Source organism: Mastigoproctus giganteus, chromosome 9 (assembly GCF_048544385.1).
Source record: "Mastigoproctus giganteus isolate SK-2022 chromosome 9, ASM4854438v1, whole genome shotgun sequence".
In the NCBI taxonomy this organism is placed as follows: Eukaryota; Metazoa; Arthropoda; class Arachnida; order Uropygi; family Thelyphonidae; genus Mastigoproctus; species Mastigoproctus giganteus.
The window spans coordinates 78,626,179-78,653,478 of record NC_143583.1 but is presented as its reverse complement, the minus strand read 5'-3'; the positions used below and the strand labels follow the sequence as shown (position 1 = coordinate 78,653,478).

The following is a 27,300-nucleotide window of genomic DNA, read 5'->3' as shown; positions in this document are numbered from 1 at the left end:
GTACAGATAAAGCAGAAATATATGAGCTTTCGGCTATATGGTAGCCTTCGTCAGAATTAAAATACATGAATGGCAGTTGGAATGAAGATGTGCACTGCCAGGTGCGTGAGACGCGAGGTTTAATTGTTTGTTGACGTCTGTGGCTGTGACGCATGATGACGTGGCCAGCGCTTGTCCAATGACAGAACTACTGACTCTGTGATCGGGTTGACTTGGTAACCACTGTTCCTGTTTAAGGATTTATCCGAAGATTTTATATTTAATGATTCCAACCAGGTACGCTTTAGGTAATGGTGGGATCTGTCTACCACCACGACATCGCGGTGTGGGTCGATGTCGTGGTGGGTTGTCCAGACATGTTCGGCGATAGCTGAGTGTTCTATATCCGCTAAACGGATCGCTCTTTTGTGCTCCGAGAGACGTTTCTCGAGTCGACGTCCAGTCTCTCCGAAGTAGCAGCTAGTGCAGTCACGGCAAGAGATGCGGTAGACTAAACCGCTCTGCAGAAGGGTGGGGACAGGTGTTTTCACGTTGGAAATGAAAGAACGCAGTTTCCTGCCTGGGAGCTGGATGCACTTTATTCCGTGCGTTCTCAGGATTCTGCCGATCTGTTGTGACAGGTTGGGGTAGTATGGGATGAATGCCCTTGTGGATGGCTCGTCACTGTTGGTGTTGTAGCTGGTCGTCACGATGTCACGTGTCTGTAGATCACACCTGTCGAGGACGTCAATGGGGTAGCCACACCTCGTAAGGTCTACTTTGACCCTAGTGACCTCTTTGCGTCTTTCATCAGCGGAGCTGGAGTGTGTCCAGGCGCGAGTAAGCAAGGTTCGGGCCGTGGAGAGGAGGTGGCCTCGCGCGTGTGCTGACCGGAAGTTGGTAAACTGGCCAGCACACATGGGCTTACGATAAACTGTAGTCCTCAGGTATGTGCCTTCACGTCGGACAAGTGTGTCTAAGTATGGTAAAGAGTTGTTCGACTCCAGCTCAATCGTGAATTTTATGAAGGGCGATAGTGAGTTGAGGTATGATAGAAGTCGCTGACCTGAGTCTCTAGGGATGACCACGAACACATCGTCAACATAGCGACACCAAAAGGCGATGTGATCAGGTGCGTGTGCAAACGCACGTCCCTCTAACTCCTCCATCACGATGTTTGCTGTGACTGAGCTGACCGGGGAACCCATGGCCGTGCCATGTATCTGCTGGTAGACTGAGTCATTAAATATGATCGCACCCCCTGTTAAGCACAGTCTGAGGGCGGTGGAAATGTCATCGGGTGTGAGACCAGTTCTTTCGTTGAGGGTTCTATCATTGTCCAAGAGTTGTTTTGCACAAGAAATGGCAAGTTCCACAGGGATGGAGGTAAAGAGCGATATGACGTCGAACGATGCCATAACTTGATTCTGCGAGATGGATACAGTGCGAATCCTCTTTATGAATTCAACACTGTTGGAAACAGTGTGGGTGGTCTTGCCAACCAGAGGAGAAAGAAGTCTCGAGACAAATTTAGACAGCTCGTAAGTCGGTGATCCACAGCAGGATACAATTGGTCTCAGTGGTGTGTCTTCTTTGTGCACTTTCGGTAGGCCGTAAAACCGTGGGATCTGACATCCGGAAGCACGGAGGTGATTACGGGTTGACTGTGTGATCTTCCCTTGTTTCAGCCAACTGTTGACGAGGATATTCACCTCTGATTCCCATCGTTCTAAAACTCTGTTGGGGTTGATGGTCAGGGGTTTGTATACAGTAGTATCCCGTAAAAGTAGTAGCGCTTTCGCCATGTAATCAGTGTGATCCATTACAACCGTACGGCGGCCTTTGTCTGCCGGTAGAATGACGATGGACGAATCCTGTTTCAATGCCTTGAGGGCAGAGAACTGTGTACGGTTGAGGTTAGAAGAGACGGGGCGAGCACGGTGTAGAACTGCTGCAGTCTTCAAGCGGATTGTGTTGGCTACATCTTCTGGGAGGCGTGATAAGCTGGCTTCCACACCTAAGGCGATGTCGGTGATCGGCGGGTGCTTAGGAAGAACGGCAAACGTCATGCCAAGAGTCAATAAGTTTACTTGGTCCGCAGATAACTGTTTGCTGCTTAGGTTCAATACGAAGTCCGTGGAATTAGTGAGAGGGGTATTACATTGGCTGCGCAATTGACGGGATTCATTAATCAAATTACAAAACTTACGTTTCTGTCGGGTACAATAAAGATCTGATTCTCTGATGGCCTGGTGACATAAAGTGTTGACCACATCGGTGTAAACGGGATCGGGAATCAGAGTCTTAAGGTCGGCTAGTAGGGTTGCCTTGCTCGCTGAAGCACGTTGTATGTCATGATGGAGGCAGCCGATCCATATACGTAGGGTTTTGAGGCCGAAGTTCCGACAGGCACGTCTCATGCGCTCATTAGAAAACGGTTGTTTGTAGCGAAACCCTTTCGGTATAATCTCGTTAGCTTTGCACCTATGCGCAAACCTCAGGTGTTGTCTACTACGGGCTATGAAGATAAAATCTTTCTGTAGTCTCACGACCATGTCGTATGCTGGTTGGCCAAGAATAGTACGAACATAACGAAACAGGCCTACGCGCTCTGGATTCATTGAGGAATTTATTGTAGCTTAAACACAGAGCGTACAGATAAAGCAGAAATATATGAGCTTTCGGCTATATGGTAGCCTTCGTCAGAATTAAAATACATGAATGGCAGTTGGAATGAAGATGTGCACTGCCAGGTGCGTGAGACGCGAGGTTTAATTGTTTGTTGACGTCTGTGGCTGTGACGCATGATGACGTGGCCAGCGCTTGTCCAATGACAGAACTACTGACTCTGTGATCGGGTTGACTTGGTAACCACTGTTCCTGTTTAAGGATTTATCCGAAGATTTTATATTTAATGATTCCAACCAGGTACGCTTTAGGTAATGGTGGGATCTGTCTACCACCACGACATCGCGGTGTGGGTCGATGTCGTGGTGGGTTGTCCAGACATGTTCGGCGATAGCTGAGTGTTCTATATCCGCTAAACGGATCGCTCTTTTGTGCTCCGAGAGACGTTTCTCGAGTCGACGTCCAGTCTCTCCGAAGTAGCAGCTAGTGCAGTCACGGCAAGAGATGCGGTAGACTAAACCGCTCTGCAGAAGGGTGGGGACAGGTGTTTTCACGTTGGAAATGAAAGAACGCAGTTTCCTGCCTGGGAGCTGGATGCACTTTATTCCGTGCGTTCTCAGGATTCTGCCGATCTGTTGTGACAGGTTGGGGTAGTATCGGATGAATGCCCTTGTGGATGGCTCGTCACTGTTGGTGTTGTAGCTGGTCGTCACGATGTCACGTGTCTGTAGATCACACCTGTCGAGGACGTCAATGGGGTAGCCACACCTCGTAAGGTCTACTTTGACCCTAGTGACCTCTTTGCGTCTTTCATCAGCGGAGCTGGAGTGTGTCCAGGCGCGAGTAAGCAAGGTTCGGGCCGTGGAGAGGAGGTGGCCTCGCGCAGTGCAGTCACGGCAAGAGATGCCGTGACTGCACTAGCTGCTACTTCGGAGAGACTGGACGTCGACTCGAGAAACGTCTCTCGGAGCACAAAAGAGCGATCCGTTTAGCGGATATAGAACACTCAGCTATCGCCGAACATGTCTGGACAACCCACCACGACATCGACCCACACCGCGATGTCGTGGTGGTAGACAGATCCCACCATTACCTAAAGCGTACCTGGTTGGAATCATTAAATATAAAATCTTCGGATAAATCCTTAAACAGGAACAGTGGTTACCAAGTCAACCCGATCACAGAGTCAGTAGTTCTGTCATTGGACAAGCGCTGGCCACGTCATCATGCGTCACAGCCACAGACGTCAACAAACAATTAAACCTCGCGTCTCACGCACCTGGCAGTGCACATCTTCATTCCAATTGCCATTCATGTATTTTAATTCTGACGAAGGCTACCATATAGCCGAAAGCTCATATATTTCTGCTTTATCTGTACGCTCTGTGTTTAAGCTACAATAAATTCCTCAATGAATCCAGAGCGCGTAGGCCTGTTTCGTTATGTTCGTACTATTCTTGGCCAACCAGCATACGACATGGTCGTGAGACTACAGAAAGATTTTATCTTCATAGCCCGTAGTAGACAACACCTGAGGTTTGCGCATAGGTGCAAAGCTAACGAGATTATACCGAAAGGGTTTCGCTACAAACAACCGTTTTCTAATGAGCGCATGAGACGTGCCTGTCGGAACTTCGGCCTCAAAACCCTACGTATATGGATCGGCTGCCTCCATCATGACATACAACGTGCTTCAGCGAGCAAGGCAACCCTACTAGCCGACCTTAAGACTCTGATTCCCGATCCTGTTTACACCGATGTGGTCAACACTTTATGTCACCAGGCCATCAGAGAATCAGATCTTTATTGTACCCGACAGAAACGTAAGTTTTGTAATTTGATTAATGAATCCCGTCAATTGCGCAGCCAATGTAATACCCCTCTCACTAATTCCACGGACTTCGTATTGAACCTAAGCAGCAAACAGTTATCTGCGGACCAAGTAAACTTATTGACTCTTGGCATGACGTTTGCCGTTCTTCCTAAGCACCCGCCGATCACCGACATCGCCTTAGGTGTGGAAGCCAGCTTATCACGCCTCCCAGAAGATGTAGCCAACACAATCCGCTTGAAGACTGCAGCAGTTCTACACCGTGCTCGCCCCGTCTCTTCTAACCTCAACCGTACACAGTTCTCTGCCCTCAAGGCATTGAAACAGGATTCGTCCATCGTCATTCTACCGGCAGACAAAGGCCGCCGTACGGTTGTAATGGATCACACTGATTACATGGCGAAAGCGCTACTACTTTTACGGGATACTACTGTATACAAACCCCTGACCATCAACCCCAACAGAGTTTTAGAACGATGGGAATCAGAGGTGAATATCCTCGTCAACAGTTGGCTGAAACAAGGGAAGATCACACAGTCAACCCGTAATCACCTCCGTGCTTCCGGATGTCAGATCCCACGGTTTTACGGCCTACCGAAAGTGCACAAAGAAGACACACCACTGAGACCAATTGTATCCTGCTGTGGATCACCGACTTACGAGCTGTCTAAATTTGTCTCGAGACTTCTTTCTCCTCTGGTTGGCAAGACCACCCACACTGTTTCCAACAGTGTTGAATTCATAAAGAGGATTCGCACTGTATCCATCTCGCAGAATCAAGTTATGGCATCGTTCGACGTCATATCGCTCTTTACCTCCATCCCTGTGGAACTTGCCATTTCTTGTGCAAAACAACTCTTGGACAATGATAGAACCCTCAACGAAAGAACTGGTCTCACACCCGATGACATTTCCACCGCCCTCAGACTGTGCTTAACAGGGGGTGCGATCATATTTAATGACTCAGTCTACCAGCAGATACATGGCACGGCCATGGGTTCCCCGGTCAGCTCAGTCACAGCAAACATCGTGATGGAGGAGTTAGAGGGACGTGCGTTTGCACACGCACCTGATCACATCGCCTTTTGGTGTCGCTATGTTGACGATGTGTTCGTGGTCATCCCTAGAGACTCAGGTCAGCGACTTCTATCATACCTCAACTCACTATCGCCCTTCATAAAATTCACGATTGAGCTGGAGTCGAACAACTCTTTACCATACTTAGACACACTTGTCCGACGTGAAGGCACATACCTGAGGACTACAGTTTATCGTAAGCCCATGTGTGCTGGCCAGTTTACCAACTTCCGGTCAGCACACGCGCGAGGCCACCTCCTCTCCACGGCCCGAACCTTGCTTACCTCGCGCCTGGACACACTCCAGCTCCGCTGATGAAAGACGCAAAGAGGTCACTAGGGTCAAAGTAGACCTTACGAGGTGTGGCTACCCCATTGACGTCCTCGACAGGTGTGATCTACAGACACGTGACATCGTGACGACCAGCTACAACACCAACAGTGACGAGCCATCCACAAGGGCATTCATCCCATACTACCCCAACCTGTCACAACAGATCGGCAGAATCCTGAGAACGCACGGAATAAAGTGCATCCAGCTCCCAGGCAGGAAACTGCGTTCTTTCATTTCCAACGTGAAAACACCTGTCCCCACCCTTCTGCAGAGCGGTTTAGTCTACCGCATCTCTTGCCGTGACTGCACTAGCTGCTACTTCGGAGAGACTGGACGTCGACTCGAGAAACGTCTCTCGGAGCACAAAAGAGCGATCCGTTTAGCGGATATAGAACACTCAGCTATCGCCGAACATGTCTGGACAACCCACCACGACATCGACCCACACCGCGATGTCGTGGTGGTAGACAGATCCCACCATTACCTAAAGCGTACCTGGTTGGAATCATTAAATATAAAATCTTCGGATAAATCCTTAAACAGGAACAGTGGTTACCAAGTCAACCCGATCACAGAGTCAGTAGTTCTGTCATTGGACAAGCGCTGGCCACGTCATCATGCGTCACAGCCACAGACGTCAACAAACAATTAAACCTCGCGTCTCACGCACCTGGCAGTGCACATCTTCATTCCAACTGCCATTCATGTATTTTAATTCTGACGAAGGCTACCATATAGCCGAAAGCTCATATATTTCTGCTTTATCTGTACGCTCTGTGTTTAAGCTACAATAAATTCCTCATTCAGATGACTTCTTTAGGCTGATTCTGAATTAGCCTGTCTCTATTGTGTTGATTTGCTTTTATTAATACTAAAGATTAAAGTCATAATTTAGAAAATATACGATATTTTAATTGATACATATTATGAATATGGTTCATTAATATACCACGTAAATTTCACGTGAAATGAATACATGACTACATGTTTTTGTAATGAAAAGAATTTATTGTCCTTTAAGGTCAGGGAATTAAAGGACAAAAACTTCTAAATATTTTATGCCCAATCACTTATTGCCCTCATCCCTATAAAAGAAATATTTGCTACATATTATGTGAAAATAGATGCCAATTCTAAAAAAATAATATTGATAAAACTGAGTTGTTATTTTTTACATAATAAAGTAATTTTGTACAAGAAGTCGCATTATTTAAAGTTAAAAATGATGCATCCACTTGAGGCATGTGATGCAAAAAAGCAAGTTATGTAGCATCAGCCCAAAAAAAAAAAAAAAAAAAAAATGACCATTTCACACATCCATTCCCTCTAAACGTTTCTCCAGTTCCTCCTTGAATTTATTTAAGCAATCAGCTTCCACAATGACACATGGAAGTTTGTTCCAGTTTGTAAATTACCCACTGGCTAAAGGCAAATTTCTGCACATCTGTTCTATAACTGTCTTTCCTCAATTTGAATTTATGCCCCCTCAGGTTCATAATCTGAGCAAGAGGAAGAATCCCATCAGAATATCAATTCTACAACTGTCTTTCCTCGGTTTGAATCTTAGCCCCCTCAGGTTTGTAATCTGAGCAGGAGGAAGAATCCCATCAGCATTAAGCCTGCTCAATCCATTCAAGGCCTTATACACCTCAATCAGATCACCTTGCAGGTGCCTAGTCTCCAGAAGCTGCAATTTGCAGAACTTAAGCCTTTCTTCATATGAGCAGCCTTTTGTTCCCTCCATAAGTCTTGTTGCCCTTTTCTGTACTCTTTCTAGCAACTCTACATCCTTCCTAAAATGAGGCTTCCAGATCTGTATGGAGTACTCAAGGTGTGGCCAGATCTTTGCCTTATACAATGGTTTAAGCACGCTGAATTCTGATGGGATCCTTCCACTTGTTCAGATTACGAACCTAAAGGAAAACTTGCCTTTAGCCAGCGGGCGGTTAATTGCTGGAACAAACTTCCATCTGTCATTGTGGAAGTTGATAGGTTAAATAAATTTAAGAAGGAATTGGACAGGCATTTGGAGGGAATTGTGTGATTTTTTTTTTTTTGGCTGATGCTGCATAAGCTCATACACTTGCTTTCTTGCATCACATGCCACTCACTACTACAAGGGGATAATCATCTCCTTATCCCTGCTTGCAAAATTCCTGTATATCATTGACAAGACCCCATGACCTACTCTGGCAGCCTGTCTGCACTGCTCAGAGAACTTCATATCTGACTGCACAATTACCCCTAGGTCTCTTTCATTCTCCACTACCCGAGTGTAACCCCACCCAGTTGGTACATTTATTTGGGGTTACTGCTACCCATATGCAGTACTTTGCATTTGTCAATGTTAAACTTCAGTTGCCACTTCTCAGCCCATCTACCCAACTTTTCTAGATCCTGTTGCAGCAGCATACTGTTATTAACAACCCTGCCAGCCTTTGTATCATCTGCAAACTTTGACATTAAGCTTTATATACCTTCATCAATATCATTGATAAATATACAAAACAACAATGGGCCCAACACCGAACCCTGAGGGACACCACTAATAACATTAGTCCACATAGAGCAGTACCCATTGACCACCACTCTCTGTCTTCTCCCACTCAACCGTCCTTTTATCCATTGGAACAGTTTGCCCTTAATGCCATACTGCTCCAATTTGTACAGTAGTTTTCCATGTGCAACTGTATCAAAAGTTTTCTGGAAATCGAAGTATATGATATCAAAATTATTTTTTGCATCCAGTTTCTTTGTGACCACATCATAGTATCCAATAAAATTGGTCAGACAAGACTTCCCCTTGACAAACACATGCTGTGTCTGAATTATTAGTTCTTTAACCAGTTACTCCGTTATTTTCCCTGGAACAGAAGTCAAACTAGCAGGTCTGTAATTACTTGTGTCATCCTTTGATCCCCGTTTGTGAATTGGAGATACATTTGCACATCTCTAGTCTGTAGGGACTTCCACTGAGTCCAAAGATGCTCTCATAATTATGACTAAGGGGTTGTGTACTTCCTTTGCCACCTCATTTAATATAACTGGATAGATCCCATCTACCCCAAGTGTCTTTCTTATGTTTAACTTCAACAATTTCTCCTCCACTTTGCTCTCAGTTATTACAAAATCATTTAACTCCCTATTAGTTTGATAAACATCTGGCCCTCTCCTCCTTGAATAACTCCTAATGTGTGAATGTAGATGCAAAATACTCATTTAGTTCGGCAGCTATTTGTGATATCAAGTGGCCCAATCTGATTCATCCCCTTCCTTTTAGAGTTTATATAAGTAAAGCAGTATTTGCTGTTTTTCTTTGCATCCTTTGCCAAAGATGTTTCATAATCTGCCTTTCTTGCCTAACCTGCTTTGTGACTTGATTACAGACTAGCTTGTATCTAGCATAGGCTTCTATGTCGCCTGACAATTTATGTGCATCTGCTGCATTTTTCTTCTCTGCCACAGGTCTCATTAGTTCATCTGACATCCATTTTGGCCTAAACCTAGAGCAGTATTTCTTAGTTGGAACAAAAAGCCTAGTAGCTTCAAAATTACTTCCTTGATTGCTTCCCATTTAGAATTTGCTGTTGGTAACATCATCAGTTGATCCCACTGTAAAGAATTTAAAAAATCTCTTAGACCACTGTAGTGTCCTTTATGAAAGCAAAAACCCTTCCCTTTAACCCTGATGGTAGTTACATCTTTAAGTAAATCCCACATCAGTACACTGTGATCACTGCCTCCTAGTGGTGCCTTTATCTCTAAATTTTTAATGCATGAATAATCACTGCTGATAATCAGATCAAGAGTGTTACTCCCTCTTGTTGCCTCTCTAACATGCTGCTGTAGAAAACAATCATCCAATAAATCCACAAAAGCCTTGCTAGTGTGCGAGTGACCAACCCATAAATTCCAGTCTGTATCTGGAAAGTTAAAATCCCCCATTATAAGACACTCTGATTTACTGGCCCACTCTTTTTTCTCTGTATAATTTTTTATTGTATGCATCAAAGTCATTAGGCCTATAATAAACTCCAACCCTCATTTTTGCTTTGCTAGTGCTTGTGTGATACCAAACTGACTCAACATTGCACTATCCATCTATGTCAACTGGATGCACTTCCTTAGATTTTATGTGTTTCTTAACTAACAGCATAATCCCCCCCCTCTTCCTATTCTGTGTATCCTTTCTGTACACATTGTACTCCCCAAATTCCAATTCTGCATCCCTTATATCTGAGTAACACCACATCTCTGATATCCCAACAATATCCACCTTGGATGTCTTAACCAGCACTTCAAATTCATAAAATTTATTTACTATGCTCCTAGCATTGGTATACATGCACCTGTTCTTACTCTTAGTTACTCTAATACATCCCATGTATTTACTTGTTTCGTGACTCCCAGCAGTTCCTGAAATCCCCAGCAACTTGCTTTCCGGGCTGCTGCTCATTCCAATAGAAGCAGTGCAAGAATCATTTCCACCTCTGCCTACTATTAATCTGTGAATCTCCCCAAGCTAGCAGTTTTCCGACCCACCTAACATTGCCTTGATAGCATCAGCAAATATTCTTGCACCCTTTCTATTTTAGTGTATCCCATCCCTGTAGAAGCAGTCTCTCCTGTTAACAAGCACAGACCATGCTGAGAAAAATTCTACCCCCCATAAGCCCTGCACAATCTCTCCAGTGCCGAATTGTTTGACAAGCTCTCATCATATACTCCCTCCTATCATGTCTGGGCAGGATTGCAGACACTTTCAAATTTAACCCTAACTCACAATGTTTTTTCAGCATTGACCTGTACTTGCCAAGTAAATTCGCACATCTCCTACACTTGATGTCATTAGTGCCAACGTGTACAACGATATCACCATTTGTGCCCCTAAAAGATATGTGCTCTACGTCATCTACTTTTGCCCCTGGTTGGACATACCCTGGTCCTGTTCCACCTATCCTTTGTGCACAATATATTTCCCATTTCCCTGACAATTGAGTCACCAACAATAACTAGCTCCTGTGGGACCAGTGCATTCTGCCCTGAAGGTTGCCGCTGTGTTGCCTGGTGCATAAGAGTGAGCTCTGGTGTTGAGTTGGGCAGCTGAGAGCTTGATGGGCCCCATTTTAATTCCTTTGAGGGCATCCACCCGACTCTTCAAGCTCTCATAGACACCCATCAGAACACTGAGTTGGCATCTAATTTCTTCACCTCCATAGCCGAGTGGTCAGGAGCGGGAGTGCAGTAACACACGCTCTTCGAATAGACCAGAGTTCAATCCCCTGACTGCTGAATACTGTCGATCTGCCAACCCGCACTGGACCAGCGTGGCAGATTATGGTCCATTTCCCTCAGCATGAATTGTTGAGGAGGCTTCCATCCTGCAGTGGGTTGATAATGGCTGCACTTTACTTTTTACTTTTTTTTTTCTTCACATTCTCTGCACCTAGCAGACACAAAGACATCCTCCATGGTTAGATTGTCCTTTTCGAGAGAGAGAGAGAGAGAGAGAGAGAGAGAGAGAGAGAGAGAGAGAGAGAAATCAACAAACATGTCACATTTTTTTAGACTGTGATATGTTGGAGAATCGTCTCATTCGGTTCTCCCGCAAACCACAGCACTTTCACTATTTTGTGCACATTGCTTTGCTGCTCTAGACTGGGGCATGATTTCTGTTTAAATACAATTTAATTAACAATAAAAATTAAAAGGATTTATAAATGTAATTGATTAATTGCCAGTACTGTATTAAGCTAACAGATTGCTACTATAGTGCTACTTATTACGGTATCAAGTTCGAGATATATGTAATGCTATTCTATATTGTTACTACACAATGCCAGCAAGTTTCGAACGGTACAAACTTCCATCTGTTGTTGTGGAAGTTGATAGCTTAAATAAATTCAAGGCAGAACTAGACAAGCATTTGGAATGAATAGATCAGTGAAATTGTAAGGGTTTTTTTTTTTTTTTTTTTTGGCTGATGCTATATAAGCTTTCTTTCTTGCATCATGTGACTCTACTAATGCTAATGGAGCCTGCTCAACCCATTCAAAGCCTTATACAACTCAATCAGATCACCTTACAGGTGCCTAATCTACAGATGCTGAAATTTGCAGAACTTAAGCCTTTCTTCGTAAGACCACCCTTTCGTTCCCCTCGCCAATCTTGTCCTTCTCTGTACTCACTCAAGCAACTCTACATCCTTCTAAAAGGAGGCCTCCAGTCCTGTACGCAGTACTCAAGGCATTGCCTGACCATTGCTTTATACAAAGGAATAATCACCTCCTTTTCCTTACTAGCAAAAATCCTTTATATCATTCACAATACTCCATCACCTTCTCTGGAAGCCTGTCTGCACTGCTCTGAAAATTTCATATCTGATTGCACAATTACTCCCGCTTTTTTTTTTCTACCACCCTAAGTGTAGTACCACATAGATGGTACGTTTCTCTAGGGTTACTTTTACCCATATGTAGTACTTTGCATTTGTCAATATTAAACTTCAGTTCCCACTTCTCAGCCCATCAGCCCAAATGTTCTAGATCCTGTTTCAGTAGCGCACTGCTATTACTGTCCATTAACAACCCTGACATCCTTTGTATCATCTGCAAACTTCGACATTAAGCCTGATATATCTTCATCAATATAATAGATAAATATACAAAATATAACACCGGGCCCAACACCGAACCCTGGGGGACTCCACTAATAACATTAGTCCACAAAAAATAGCGTCCACTGATTACCACTCTCTGTCTTGTCCCACTCAACTATCCTTTTATCCATTGTAGCAACTTACCCTTAATACCATACTGCTCCAATTTGTACAGCAGTCTTCCATGCACAACAGTGTCAAAAGGATTTCCTGAAATCCAAGTATATGATATCAAAATTATTTTTGGCATCCAGTTCCTTTGTAACCACCCCATAGTATCCAATCACATTTGTCAAACAAGACTTTCCCTTAACAAATTCATGCTCTGTCTGAATTATTACTGCAGTCTTATCTAGATGATCCTGCAATGCATCTTTAACCAGTGACTCCATTATTTTTCCCAGAACAGAAGTTAAACTAACATGTCTGTAATTACATGTGTCACCCTTAGATCCCCCTTTGTAAATTGGGGATACATTTGCATATCACCAGTCCATGGGAACTTTCCCGGAGTCCAATGGGAAGTCCTCACAGACATAATTATCCTCTCATAATTATGGCTAAGGGTTTGCTTAGTTGCTTTGCCACCTCCTTTAATATAACTGGATAGATCCCATCCACTCCAGGTGCCTTTCTTATGTTTAACTTCAACAATTTTTCCTCCACTTTGCTTTCAGTTATTACAAAATCATTAAGCACCCTGTTACAGTTTGATAAACTTCTGGCATTTCCCTCCCTTAATAACTCCTCGTGTGAATGTAGATGCAAAATACACATTCAGATTATCAGCTATCTGAGCAGGATTATCAACAGTGGAACCATCGATATCAAGTGAACCAATCTGATTCATCTCCTTCCTTCTAGAGTTTATATAACTAAAGAAGCCCTTGCTGTTTTTCTTAGTATCTTTTGCCAAAGATTTCTCATAATCTGCCTTTACTTGTCTAACTTCCTTTGTGACTGGATTACAGACCAGCTTATTACTGTCATAGGCTTCTGAGTTGCCTGATAATTTATTTGCATCCCATGCATTTTTCTTCTCTGCCACGAGTTTCATTAATTCATCTAACATCCATTTAGGGCTAAACCCTGAACAGTATTTCTTAATTGGTATGAAAAGCCTAATAGCTTTCATGATTACTTCCTTGAATGTTTCCCATTTAGAATTTCTGCCGGTAACATCATCAGTTGGTTCCACTGTATACAATTTAAAAACAGTCTGAGACCACTGTAGTCACCTTTACGGAAGTAAAAACCCTTCCCTTTACCCCTGATGTAGTAATATCTTTAAGTAAATCCCACATTAGTATACTGTGATCACGTCACCCAGTGGTTCCTTCATCTGCAAATTCTTAATGCATGAATAATCAGCAGATTCATGCATAAATTCTGAATGCATGAATCTGCTGATAACCAGACCAAGAGTTACTCTCTCTGGTTGCCTCTCTAACATGTTGCTGTAGAACAATCATCCAATAAATCCACAAAAGACTTGCTAGTGTGCGAGTGACCAACCCACATGCTCCAGTCAATATCTGAGTAGTTAAAATCCCCCATTATTAGACAATCTGACTTACTTGTCCACTCTATTTCTCTGTACAGTTGTTTGTTGTCCTCGTCAGATTCATTAGGCCTATAACATACTCCTACTCTCATTTTTGCTTTCCTAGTGCTTACGTCACTCCAAACTGACTCAACATTACATTGACCATCTATGCCAACTGGATGCACTTCTTTAGATTTTATGTGCTTCTGAACTAACAGCATAACCCCTCCTCCCTTGCTATATATCAGTCACCCTAACGGTGTTTCTTTTTGATGCAAACACTGGAAGTCCACTCATTTCCTGTTTACTTCCTAACAGTGACTTAGATCAAAAGAGATACTTTGTAATCCCATTTCACGGTGCTATTGTTCTTGCCCTCAGCAACCCTTTCACTCCTGTTCTCAAATGACACCCTCTACCTAGTCTTGCTGTCCCTGTTTGCTTTCTTATATTATTTAAATTACTTGTTTACCTTTAGCCGCTATTTTAATTCACATGCCTAAAACTGTCCATTACTGAATCCAGTGTTCTTCAAGCAGGTGTTAGCAAAACAATAAAGACACACATTTAGTTACAAAAAATTTACAACCTTTAATGAACATTATATACAGCATTTACATAAAAAAAAAACAAATAATTACATACAAGCATACCAATTTCCATATATTTGAACCATACTACAGTACCCTGCACTATCTCTCTCTCTCATCAACTATTCCCAATTAAGAATTATTAACATCAGTTTGAATCAGTTGTATTTTATTTAATATGAATCATCTATGATTTCTCAATCATTCTCTGCCATTACTATTTTTTTTTTTTATTGCTATCATCAGTAAAACTAATTTAAACTCTTAGTACTTTGTTAGATCTCTTAGCTTTAACCCACGAAATTTATTACAACTGGTATCCTCTTACATCAGTAATATTTGCTACAAATCACTCATTCTACCTTAATTACTCTCTAGTTATCATCTTAGTCATCCCTCTTTACTCTTGAGGTTTCTCTATAAATAAAATTTCTTTCTCTTTACACCTCATCTGATATGTTATCTTGTGTTGGCACCTGGCCTAAATTAATGATATAAGTTAACATATCCTTAAAATACTACTCCTATAAATATAATTTCTTTACTCATTCTGTATGAGAGTACATGTGAATAGGCAAAGTTTTTATGGCTCCAGCTAATAGAGAAGTTTCTTAAATTTTTGCTTTTTTATTGACTTAAATTAATTTATTTTCTAGAAGTGCTTTATATTCCTAGTAACAATACTTTAGTTTAATTTGAACTTAGACAGAGATTTTGTAGGTTATTACTTAGTATCGGCAAGGGTATCTAATCCACGTGTTGGACAAGTTTTGAACCTCCCGCTAACGCTAAGTTTTTAATTATATTTAGCCGTTTTATTGACTTAATTGTTATATTAAATTATTTTCTATAAATAGCTTATAGACCTAGTCAAGCTCTGTGGTTTATTTTGAATTTAGATAGCGTGATTTTGAAAGTAATTATTACCTTGTGTCCGTAGATTTACCATTCATACCTTGCTGCCATTGTTATATGATACAATGTATACCTCGAACTAAATAATGTAAGGTTTAATGTAAAACTAAATAGCGAGTATAGTAGCATCAATTAATCAGTAAAATTTACTAATCATATTAAATTTTGTTGTCAATTAATTTGTACTTTTTTAATTAATACATATAACCACCTAGTTTTTCAAACGTAACATTATAAATTAATACATAACTTGACAGGAGATAAGAAAGTCGTATAACGTAACATGGAGATAATATTCGATTCTGAAATACATATATATAGTGTTATAACTGCATTGGGATATAAGTTTAGGGTTATATTTTGTATTGGAATTTTATTTTAAATTGAATAGAAATCATGACTGAGACCAGAGCAAAGCAAAAGGCTCAAACTAATGGGAGTTGGGGGGGGGAGTTGTCCTCTGAATCACGGCCTTTTGAAATGCATTGCTTGTTTGTTGTTTGCAAAGCAATCAGCAATGGGACGTGATATTGCCAAGTGGAATGTCTTTGTGTGTGCATGATGGAAGGAGTGTGAAGAAATCAGGTGCCAACTCAGCATTGTTATGGGCCTATATGAGAGCTTGAAGGACAGGGTGGATGCCCACAAAGGATTTAAATTGAGGGGCCCATCAAGCTCTCAGCTGCCCACATCAATGCCAGAGCTTGCACTTGAACATCATGCAACACAGCGGCAACCCCCAAGGCAGGATGCATTGGTCCCAAAGGAACTAGTTGTTGTCGGTGGCACCATTTTTAGGGAAACTGGGAACATATTGTGCAAAAAGAATAGGTGGAACAGGACTAGGATATATCTGCCAGGAGCAAAGGTTGATAATTTTGTAGAGCAGATATCATCTTTTAAGGGAACAAAGGGTGATATTGTTGTACACATTGGCACTAATGATATTAAGAGTAGGAGACTGGCAGAATAACTTAACAAGTACAGGTCAATGTTGAAAAAAATCTGCGAGTTAGAGTTGAATTTGAAAGTGTCTGCAAATCTGTCCAGACACTATAGGAGGGAGTATATGATGAGAGCCTTGTCGATCGATTCGGCCCTGAAGAGATTGTGCAAGGCTCAAGAGATAGAATTTTTCACAGCCTAGTCTGTGTTTGTTAACAGGAGAGACTGCTTCTACAGGGATGGGTACACTTCAATAGAAAGGGTGCAATAATATTTGCTGATGCTATCGAGACAGAGTTAGGTGGGTCAGAAAACTGCTAGCTTGGGGTGATACACAGACTAATAGATTAACAGTAGCTGCTGGCAGAGGTGAAAGTGATTCTTGCACTGCTTCTATTGAAATGAGCAGCAGCCTGGAAAACAAGGTGCAGGGGATTCCAGAGACTGCTGGGAGTCATTGTGGAACAAATAAATACATGGGCTGTGTTAGGGTAGCTAAGAATAGGAACAGGTGCATGTATACTCATGTGTACACCAATGCTAGGAATTTGGTAAATAAATTTGATGAATTTGAGGTATTTCTCAAAACATCAAAGGCAGATATTATTGGGATATCAGAACGTGGTGTCACACAGATATAAGGAATGCAGAACTGTAATTTTGGGAGTACAATGTGTGCAGTGTGTCCTAAAAACCAAAATAACACATAACACTGTACAGAGAAATAGAGTGAGCCAGTAAATCAGAGTGTCCTATCATGGGGGATTTTAATTTTCCAAATATTGACTGGAATTTATGGGTTGGTCACTCACACACTAGCAAAGCTTTTGTGGATTTATTGGATGATGGTTTTCTACAGCAGCGTGTTCAGGAGGCAACTAGAGGGAGTAATATTCTTGATCTGATTATCAGTATGGTGGGACCAACTGATGATGTTACCAACAGCAAATTCAAAATGGAAAGCATTCAAAGAATTAATCTTGGAAGCTACTAGGCTTTTCATATCAACTAAGAAATATTGTTCAAGATTTAGGCCTAAATGGATATCAGTTGAACTAATTAGACATGTGGCAGAGAAAAAAGATGCATGGGATACATATAAATTAACAGGTGACACAGAAGCCTATGATAGATATAAGCTGGTCTGTAACCAAGTCACAAAGGAGGTTAGGCAGGCAAGGGCAGATTACAAGAAATCTTTGGCAAAGCAGCAAAGAGTTCTTTACTTATGTAAACTCTAGAAGGAAGAGGGTGAATCAGATTGGTCCACTTGATATCAATGGTTCAACTGTTGATGATTCTGCTTAGGTAGCTAACAAACTAAATAAATATTTTGCATCTATATTCACACATGAGAAGTTATTCAGGGAGTGCAGTGCCAAAGGTGTATTAAACTCTGGCAGTAAACTAGATAATTTTGTAATAACTGAGAGTAAAGTGGAGGAGAAATTATTGAAGATAAACATAACAAAGGCACCTAGGACGGATGGAATCTATCCAGTTATATTAAAGGAGGCAGCAAAGGAAGTAAGCAAACCCTTAGCCATAATTATGAGAGCTTCCTTGGACTTATGGGAGGTATCCATGGACTGCAAATGTGACCCCAATTCACAAAGAAGGATCAAAGGGGAGAGACAGGTAATTCCAGACCTGTTAGTTTAACTTCTGTTCCAGGGAAATTAATGTAGGCACTGGATAAAGAAGCATTGCAGGATCATCTAGACAAGACTTCAGTTATAGCTCGTACACAGCATGGGTTTTTTAAGGGGAAGTCTTGTGTGACCAATTTGATTGGATACTATGATGTGGACACAAAGGAACTGGATGCAGAGAATGATTTTGATATCATATATTTGGATCTTAGAAAGTCTTTTGATACTATTGCACATGGAAAACTGCTGCACAAATTGGAGCAGTGTTGTATTGGAGGCAAATTGCTGCTATGGAAAAAGGGATGGTTGAGTGGGAGAAAACAGACAGTGGTAATTGATGGATATTGCTCTTCATAGATTAATGTTATTAGTGGATATTCCCAATGTTCAGTGTTGGATCCATTGTTGTTTTCACGAACACCCCCTCACCCAGTATCCAACGAACCGACACATCAACAGGTTACAAATCTTTCCTCGTGTACACTATCGCAGGACCAGATTTCACTTTTATCCAAAGGATTAAATTATAATTTACCACCTCGAAAGCTGCCAAAAAAACAATGCGTAATTGATTTTGAATTTGGACTTCGTAGTGTTCCACAAAAAGATGTATTTATTCAACAAGTTAACCAAGTAGTGAATAACATAAAAGAAACACGACTTCCTAAATTGAATACACATGACAGTTCAGCTTTACGAGAACTTCGAGAAAATAAGGACATTATTATACAGAGGGCAGATAAAGGAGATACAGTGGTAATACTAGATAAACATGATTATATTAATAAGTTAGATTCAGTTGTATCTGATAGCTCCACTTATTGTGAAGTGGACCCGACACTGTTTACCAATTTGGTAAATCAATACAATAAAACGTTAACCACGTATCGTAAAAACGACTACATTACTATGGTTCAGTTGAAGGAATTGAAGTCCAGAACATACAATATTCCTGCACTTTTTGGTCAGGTAAAATTACACAAGCCTGGATTTCCGATTCGACCTATTGTTTCCTACAGGAACTCGGCATTTTCAGCCTTAGCCACACATGTATATAACATTAAAAAACCTTTTAGACAGGTTATACAATTTGGGATTAAGAATTACGATACATTATTTAATAATCTTAAAGACTGTAGACTCGGCGACAATGACAATTTATTCTCATTAGATGTTACATCATTATATACGAATGTAAACGTTGAATACACATTAGATATTATTTGGGATATGTTAAATAAAAACTCGACACCGATTAATTATACGAAGCTGCCTATAAAGGAGATTTTTCACTTAATTAAACTATTAGTTGAGGCTAACTACATCACCTTTCGAGACAAGGTGTACAAACAAATTTTTGGATTACCAATGGGTTTGAGCCTGAGTGGCTTAATGTCAGAGATCTATCTCTCAACGATTGAGCAGATACATTTGACACCTTTTCGTCCCCGTATCACATACTATGGGAGGTATTTAGACGATGTTCTAGTTATTACCGATAGTAGTACTATCCAAGATATTTTACATTCGTTTAACAATATTCATTCTAGACTCAAATTTACATTGGAAAGGGAAGATACGGATACTAAGTCATTAAACTTTCTAAATTTCACGCTTACCCGGGACTCGAACAAAATACAATTTAGCATCTATCGAAAACCCACAAACACCGGTATGCTTCTACATTATAATAGCTACCACCCGTTCACCTACAAAAGATCGATTATCTTTAATCAATTTCTAAATGCCTATAAATATTCAACGACGGATTCTGCTTTAGACTCAGAAATACAAATATTAACTAGCAGATTCTTGAACAGGGGTTATCCCATTAACACAATAAATCGAATTAGGGTACAAGCTAAGGATAGGATACAAAATACTGCACCAATCAACAATAGTAATATCAAAAAATACTTTATTTCTGTCCCATATGTTGAACAGTGGCACAAACAGCTTAACAGATTCTTTAAAGATACCGAATTTAAAATTATAGCTAGGCCTATACGGAAGTTACACACTATACTGAACAATCGCTCGGTTCTTTCGGCGTTCGCAACACAAATTAATGATCTAGTATACAACATTTCTTGCGGTGATTGCGACTCGTCTTATCAGGGTTCCACGCGGTTTTCTCTTAATATCCGTGTAAATCAACACGAAGCCTCTGTTCGTGCTTCTCGTTCAGCAGCGTCAGAATTAGCCTTTCATGCCATTAACGAAAAACATACTTTTTTATTTAACGAGGCCAAAATACTTAACGTTCAACGTAATTATACGCGACTATTAATTGCAGAAACCGTTGAAATTAAATTACACGAGAATTCTGTTAATGTTCGGCGGCCATATTTGATCTCCGATGCGTGGACCTTTACGCGCATGCGCGAAGACACATAATCACTATTTAAGTTGCAGGTTTAGCCTGATTCGATAATTTTCATTCCTGTGATCACGACAGTCGGTCGAAAAGCATTGTCAGCTTCAGGAAGGAAAATCGTTTTGAATATTTTCGTTAGATTCTTTTAATTGCGTTAATTTGAATTTTAATTGTTTTGAATTGATTTTGAATTGTGTTAAATTGATTATTTAATTATTTATAATTTACTTTAATTATTTATATTTTACTTTAATGTACCGGTAAGTTGTCGATTTTTTCGTTTTTTCCGTTTTAATTTCTGGAGGGTATCATACGGAAGTGTTCCACGTACTATATTGAGGTAAACTCCTCTTATTAATTTACTAATATCATTATCAACGTAGAACATATTGAGTATTACAGCTCTGATTCATACTATCTAATTGTTGTTTTCTGTATTCATTAATGATACTGATGATGGTATATCAGGCTTAATGTCCAAGTTTGCAGATGATGTGAAGGTCAGCAGGGTTGTTAATGACAGTAATGACAGTACGCTGCTGCAACAGGATCTAGAAAAGTTGAGCAAATGGGCTGAGAGTTGACAACTGAAGTTTAACATTGACAAATGTAAAATACTGCATATGGGAAGCAGTAACCCCAGAGTAACATGTAAACTGTGTGGTACTACACTGACAGTGGTAGAGAGTGACAAGGACATGGGGTTAATTGTGCAGGCAGATATGAAGTTTTCTGAACAGCGTAGATGGTCTGCAAGAGTAGCTGATAGTGTCTTGTCAATGATACATAGGAATTTTTCTAGCAGGGATAAGGAGGTGATTATCCCCTTGTATAAGACAATGGTCAGCCACACCTTGAGTACTGTATACAGGTCTGGAGGCCTCATTTTAAGAAGGATGTAGACCTGTTGGAATGAGTACAGAGAAGGGCAACAAGTTTAGTGAATGGAACAAAGGGTTGCTCTTATGAAGAAAGGCTTAAGTTTTTCAAATTACAGTGTCTGGAGACTAGGCACCGGCGAGGTGATCTGATTGAGGTGTATAAAGCCTAGAATGGTTTGAGCATGCTCAGTGCTGATGGGATTCTTCCTCTTGCTCAGAATAATTGCCTGAGAGGGCATAAATCCAAATTGAGGAAAGACAGTTGTAGGATAGATGTGCGGAAGTTTGCCTTTAGCCAGCGGGTGGTTGATTGCTGGAACAAATTTCCATCTGTTGTTGTAGAAGTCGATAGCTTAAATAGATTCAAAGCAGAACTAGACAAACATTTGGAGCGAATGGATGTGGGTGAAATGGTGTGTGTGTGTGTGTGTGTGTGTGTGTGTGTGTGTGTGTGTGTGTGTGTGTGTGTGTGTGTGTGTGTGTGTGTGTGTGTGTGTGTGTGTGTGTGTGTGTGTGTGTTTTGGCTGATGCTGTATAAGCTTGCTTTCTTACATCGTGTGCCTTTACTGATGCTGTTCTGTCTATCCTTTGTGTACACATTGTACTTCCAAAATTCCAATTATGCACTGCTTGTATCTGTTTGACACCATGTCTCTGATATCCCAACAGTGTCCACCTTTGATGTCTTGACCAGCACTTCAAATTCATCAAATTTATTTACTATACTCCTAGAATTGGTGTACATGTTCAATCCTTCTTAAAATGAGGCCTCCAGACACCTATTCATGCACCTATTCTTATTCTTAGTTACCCTAACACAGCCCATGTATTTATTTGTTCTGTAATGACTCCTACCAGTCCTTGAAAACCCCAGCAATCCACCATCCAAGGTGGGACACTTCATCACAGTTTTATCATGTTGTTCAAGCAGCATTTTGTCTTGCCACATGAAGTTGTTCATTATAAAAAATTGCAGTCATATTCTTATTATTGTTCATAGTTTGTTTTTTAAATTTAGTTTAAATCATTATTTGGCAACTATAAATTTAAAGTTATGATAGTATACTTTATATCTGTTTTAATATGTATTAATTTTTTTTAGGGAATCGTTGTTAAAGTTTTTGGGAAAAAAACAGAACAAATAAAGGGACTGACAGATGCTGACCATATATCAGAAAGGACTATACATAATTTCCGTTCTAGTAGTAATCATGCAGTGGCTAAAGCAAGAGCACAAGCTGTGGCTTCAAACCAAAGTATTGCAGCAGCTTTGGCACAGACTTCTGGTAACAAAAAAACAACAACTAATTTTGTTAAAACTAGTCTATCTTTTCAACATCGAGACAGACCATTGTCAATGAATGGAAATGGTTGGGTTTGAGAACATGACGTTCCCATAATTAAAATGTTTCCATGATGTGCAGCTTCTATGTGGTTCCTCCAATGTGGCCAAGAGAAAGTCTCCCACCTCTAGAAAGGAAAATGGCTATTTTACTCTCTTCTTGATAAGATGTCTTTTTTCCATCTTGGTCATCTGCTTACCTGTGGGAGTAGGAATTGGCCTGATGCCACAAGCACATGTAAATAAACAGAAATACTTGCTTGAACCATTATATTTCCAAGTTGTCAGAATGAACTCTGGCTTGCTTATGTTTATATATAAAAGAAGCTCAACATTCTATTGCCTTACAACAATTTTTGATATTTTTCCCTGGTTACATGTGGTGCTGAGACATAGTAATGCAAAATGTTTAGTATACTAAATTAGTCCAGTTTAGTTTTCCTAACAAATGTATTCTCATAAGAAGTGATGTACAATTATCTGGTACTTTAGGTATGTTTTTAAAATATTACATAAAATTTAAAATGACAATAATGGAAAAAACATCCAAATTTTGAAGAATCGAGGATTGTCAAGTTCTTCTAGTGACATTTCTTTTGTAAACTCCATTGAAATCTATTACAGCAGGCTATCAAAGGACATATGATGGTAAATCTGTCACTTTCAGCATTGTGCATCAAAGGATTGGTACAGATATTCCTGACAGGCAGGGACAACTTCAGTGAATAAATGTCCACTAATTAATAGCATAAATTGGAACTTTACCAGAGATGTTTATTACGATATTGTTAGTTCAGTTTTCATTTTCATTTATAAAGCAGTAAAAAAGTGAAATTTCAGTGATATAATGTTAATGTATTTCAAACAGAAATTGAGAATACATCCTTCAGTAATTTAAATTTTATTCCTTATTACTATTAAGTGTAATTATCAAAATTTTCCTTGCTTAATTAATCACTTTTTTTTTTTTTTTTTTTTAACTCTTTTGCATTCTAAAATTGTAATACCTTTCATGAAAAGTTTTTCCCCCTTGGTGTTTCTACTACAAATTTAAATCTTCATTAATCCCTAAGTAGGCATGACTGAAAGTATTAATTCCACCTAAAGATTTAGGTGGAATCTTCATTAGAATTAGATCTTCATTGAACAGGCCAACAGACCTTTTCAATGAAGATCTTTTGAATGTATAATAAAAAAATTGGGGGATAAGTATAGGTTACTGCTTGGTGAAATTAATCAAAAATACTAATTGTCTTGATAATGAAAAAAGAAAAAAAAACATAGTGAACATTTTAATTTTTTTTAACTTTATGATCATAGATTTATTGTAGTAGTTTTTTGTCCTTCTGATATGAGCATTGAAGAGCATGTTATATCTCATGCAATTATATACTTAAACTTAGAACAAACTAAACAAAGAAATTTATTATAAATTTCTTTATGTGATTACTTTGTAATAATTTTGGAATTATTACAAATTTAGAAAAAAGTATTGACTAATAGACCATATTTATGGTATTTACCTTTAGATTTTCACAGGTTTCAAATCAATGGTAACTAACTGATCTGAATGGCATATAAGCTTACATGGTATACTGCCCTACAACTACTTCTATGGCCTGTTAGCCTGTTCAGTGGAGATCACTTGAATGTTTAATAGAAAAATTGGGGGATAAGTATAGTATAGTATTACTACTTGATGAATGAATGTTTAGCAGTAAGAAGAACTGTAGAACAGTATGACATATAATTTTGTTATTATGACACTTAAGTTTCTATTATTTTTCCACCAAGGAAGGTCTTAAAGTAAAGACCATAACATAACCTGTTAAGTTTCTACTTTCTAAATTTTATGAATTTGCAATAGTTACAAAATTTCTGTTACATAGATTTGCAATAAATTTCTTTATTTTGCATTCAATGAAGTAGTTTATAGTAATAATAAGGATTACAACCAGTAATTTTTCATAGTTAAAAAAACTTAAGTGATTAAAATTTATTTTAATAGTATTAATTTTAATTTTTTGTGTTGCATTTAAAAATATCCTTCTTATTTTTATGGACCATTAAAATATGGAACAAAATTATACCTATGACAATCTTATCAAGTTATTAATCAGTTTTTTTTGTTTGTTTGTTTTTTTAATATTGCTAAAAATTATATGTTACTAGCTGCAAAATGATAAAATGTTTCAGAAAATTATTACTACACCTTGATATACTCCTTAAGAGAAATTTGTCAATGTTTGGATTTGTTACATGTGAAGTCCACAGAGATATTTGAAAAAAAAAAAATAGCTCTTTTTAAATAACAACCAGTGGTAGTATCTCTCTTACAGTAACATGGCAAATTGAATATAATTGAATATTTTTATGGAAATAGGTATATGTGTCATCAGTCAGCTCTTTGAATTTTTCATATTTGAGTTTCATCACGTCCCACAAGAAGAAATCCACTGCTGTTAGGTTTGAAGAACATGGTGAAAATTCCCCTAACAGCCATTCCTCCAGTTAGAAAAATGTTTATTCACAATTCATTCTTTAAAAATCATAACATGGAAATTGGAATTATTCAACATGACCATACTTGCTGCAGCAAAGCTACTTGATTTTTCAGCATTTCCATTTTTTTTTTTTTTTCCATTTATTTGTACACAGTTATTATATACAAAACTTACAAAGAAGATATATATATACAATTTTATATACATTAACAAACATCCTCATTATACATATATAAGATATTATATTATATGTGACCTCCTGTTGCTTTGTGTACATGTATCCCAGAATCGAGGGTGGCTCCTAGGCAAAAGCCCATCTCCACCTAGTTATTCTGTTCTGGCGTAGAACCTGTACGAAGCAGGCCTGAAAACGTGTGTGGTATTACCATCTCACCAATGCCAATACAAGGCAGCTACTGCCTGATACCCTTGTCTAGGCCTAGATTTACATTATCTGTTCGTGCTAAAATGCACAATTCCCGCACCCACTGGAGGTAGTGCAATACCGGTGGGTGCCAGCGATCTTGATGTCAAGTGGAGAAACCTCCACAAATTATCTTCAGTACCACTGAGAAACTAATTATTATATAAATCAGATATATACATCACTTGTTTTAAATGTGCTCAGAGTCTCAGAATTCCTGACAACAGGAAAACCAATATATAATTAGATTACATACAATGGACTAAGTTTAACTACATAAGTACTCCACAAGGAAACCTCCACAAGCCTCTACCCCCAACAGAGACCACCTTCACATTCAATTAACAGCACTATGTAGTCTGTCTGCTAGAACTTTTAAACCTAAGCACATTGAGATAGCTACAAACTCTTTCACAGAAACAAATCTTAACAATAACAATTAACAGAAATGTATATAATACCAATTGTCATAAATCAACACAACATTAATTAACATAAATCAACACAACATTAATTAACATATATCAACACTATAAGAATTTACATAAATCTTCTGTTTTCACATAAAACCTTTGTCTTTTGTAAAGTCAAGGAAAAGCCAAAGTTCTTAGCTTAGTCCTCAGTGTAAAGACAGTTCTTGAGAAGATTTGCAGAGCATTAAAATTATCACAGTGTTCAACTAGGATATTTACATTGTTCTCCATTAAGTTTGGAACCACGGACATTAAAACTGCTCTAGGTTGAGAATACAATGGACAGTTCAGAAGTACGTGATTGCATGTTTCATATTCCCCACATGTGCAGTACGGGTCAGGGTCCAGACCATGCTCAGATAACTTAGCTCGAGAGACCCAAGCCCTGTTAGCAGATAAAAAGTTGTCATAGAAAGCCTAAACCACGAAATAACTCCAGAGGTTGTTGTGAATTCCACTTGTGCGATATACTTTCTTGTAACAAGCCCGAATTTGCTCCTGTCCCATCCTCTTTGCCAAACACCAGTAAATTCCTTCCAAATCCTTTTCTTCTCCCTTTTAAATTCACTAGCTGGGTCAGGTGTAACACCAAGCATTGTCTTAGATTGACCTTTTTTTAGATAGTATATCAAACCCCAGAAAGCAACATACAAATCCACAGGGATCATACCGCCAAGTATTTGAAGTGCATTATTTGAAACAGTCCTTGGAATATTATTGATCGTCAGAAGAACTGAGCTTTGTGTGGAGATAAGTTTGTTTCACTTTAACCTTTGATATTTTTTGATACCAAAACCTTACTGCATATGATATAATAGGCAAGAATATGGTTTTCCTTGATAATCCCCACTCCTTCCTGGAGACTTATGACAGAGGCTGTGAAACACAAATTTTATTTTTTTTTTTTTTTTTTTTTTATGAGAACCCCAAACACGAGAGGTATTAAACCTATAGTACTTAGTACCGTGCTTGGGTTGGAGGTTGAGAAGACGAAAGAAGATATTTGTTGATATTGGACTTGAACTTCTGTAGATTGTAATTTGCAGGAAATACGTATGAAGGAAGGTTGTTCCAGAAAACGGCAGTTGAATGAATAAATGAGGAAGATGAAAAGTTGGTTCTGTGGGTTTGAAGTTGGACAGTAA

General features: G+C 39.4%; 1 protein-coding gene across 1 annotated transcript in view; it reads left to right on the top strand.

The window, feature by feature from the left end:
- Window positions 1–22,793, top strand: part of LOC150080477 (disintegrin and metalloproteinase domain-containing protein 10-like) — a 540,219-nt gene extending 517,426 nt beyond the window's left edge. The window contains exon 14 of the mRNA XM_090380704.1: window positions 22,515–22,793. Coding sequence (XP_090236830.1) covers window positions 22,515–22,793 — 279 coding nt within the window. The remainder of the gene's footprint in view (window positions 1–22,514) is intronic.
- The last annotated feature ends 4,507 nt before the right edge of the window (window positions 22,794–27,300 follow it).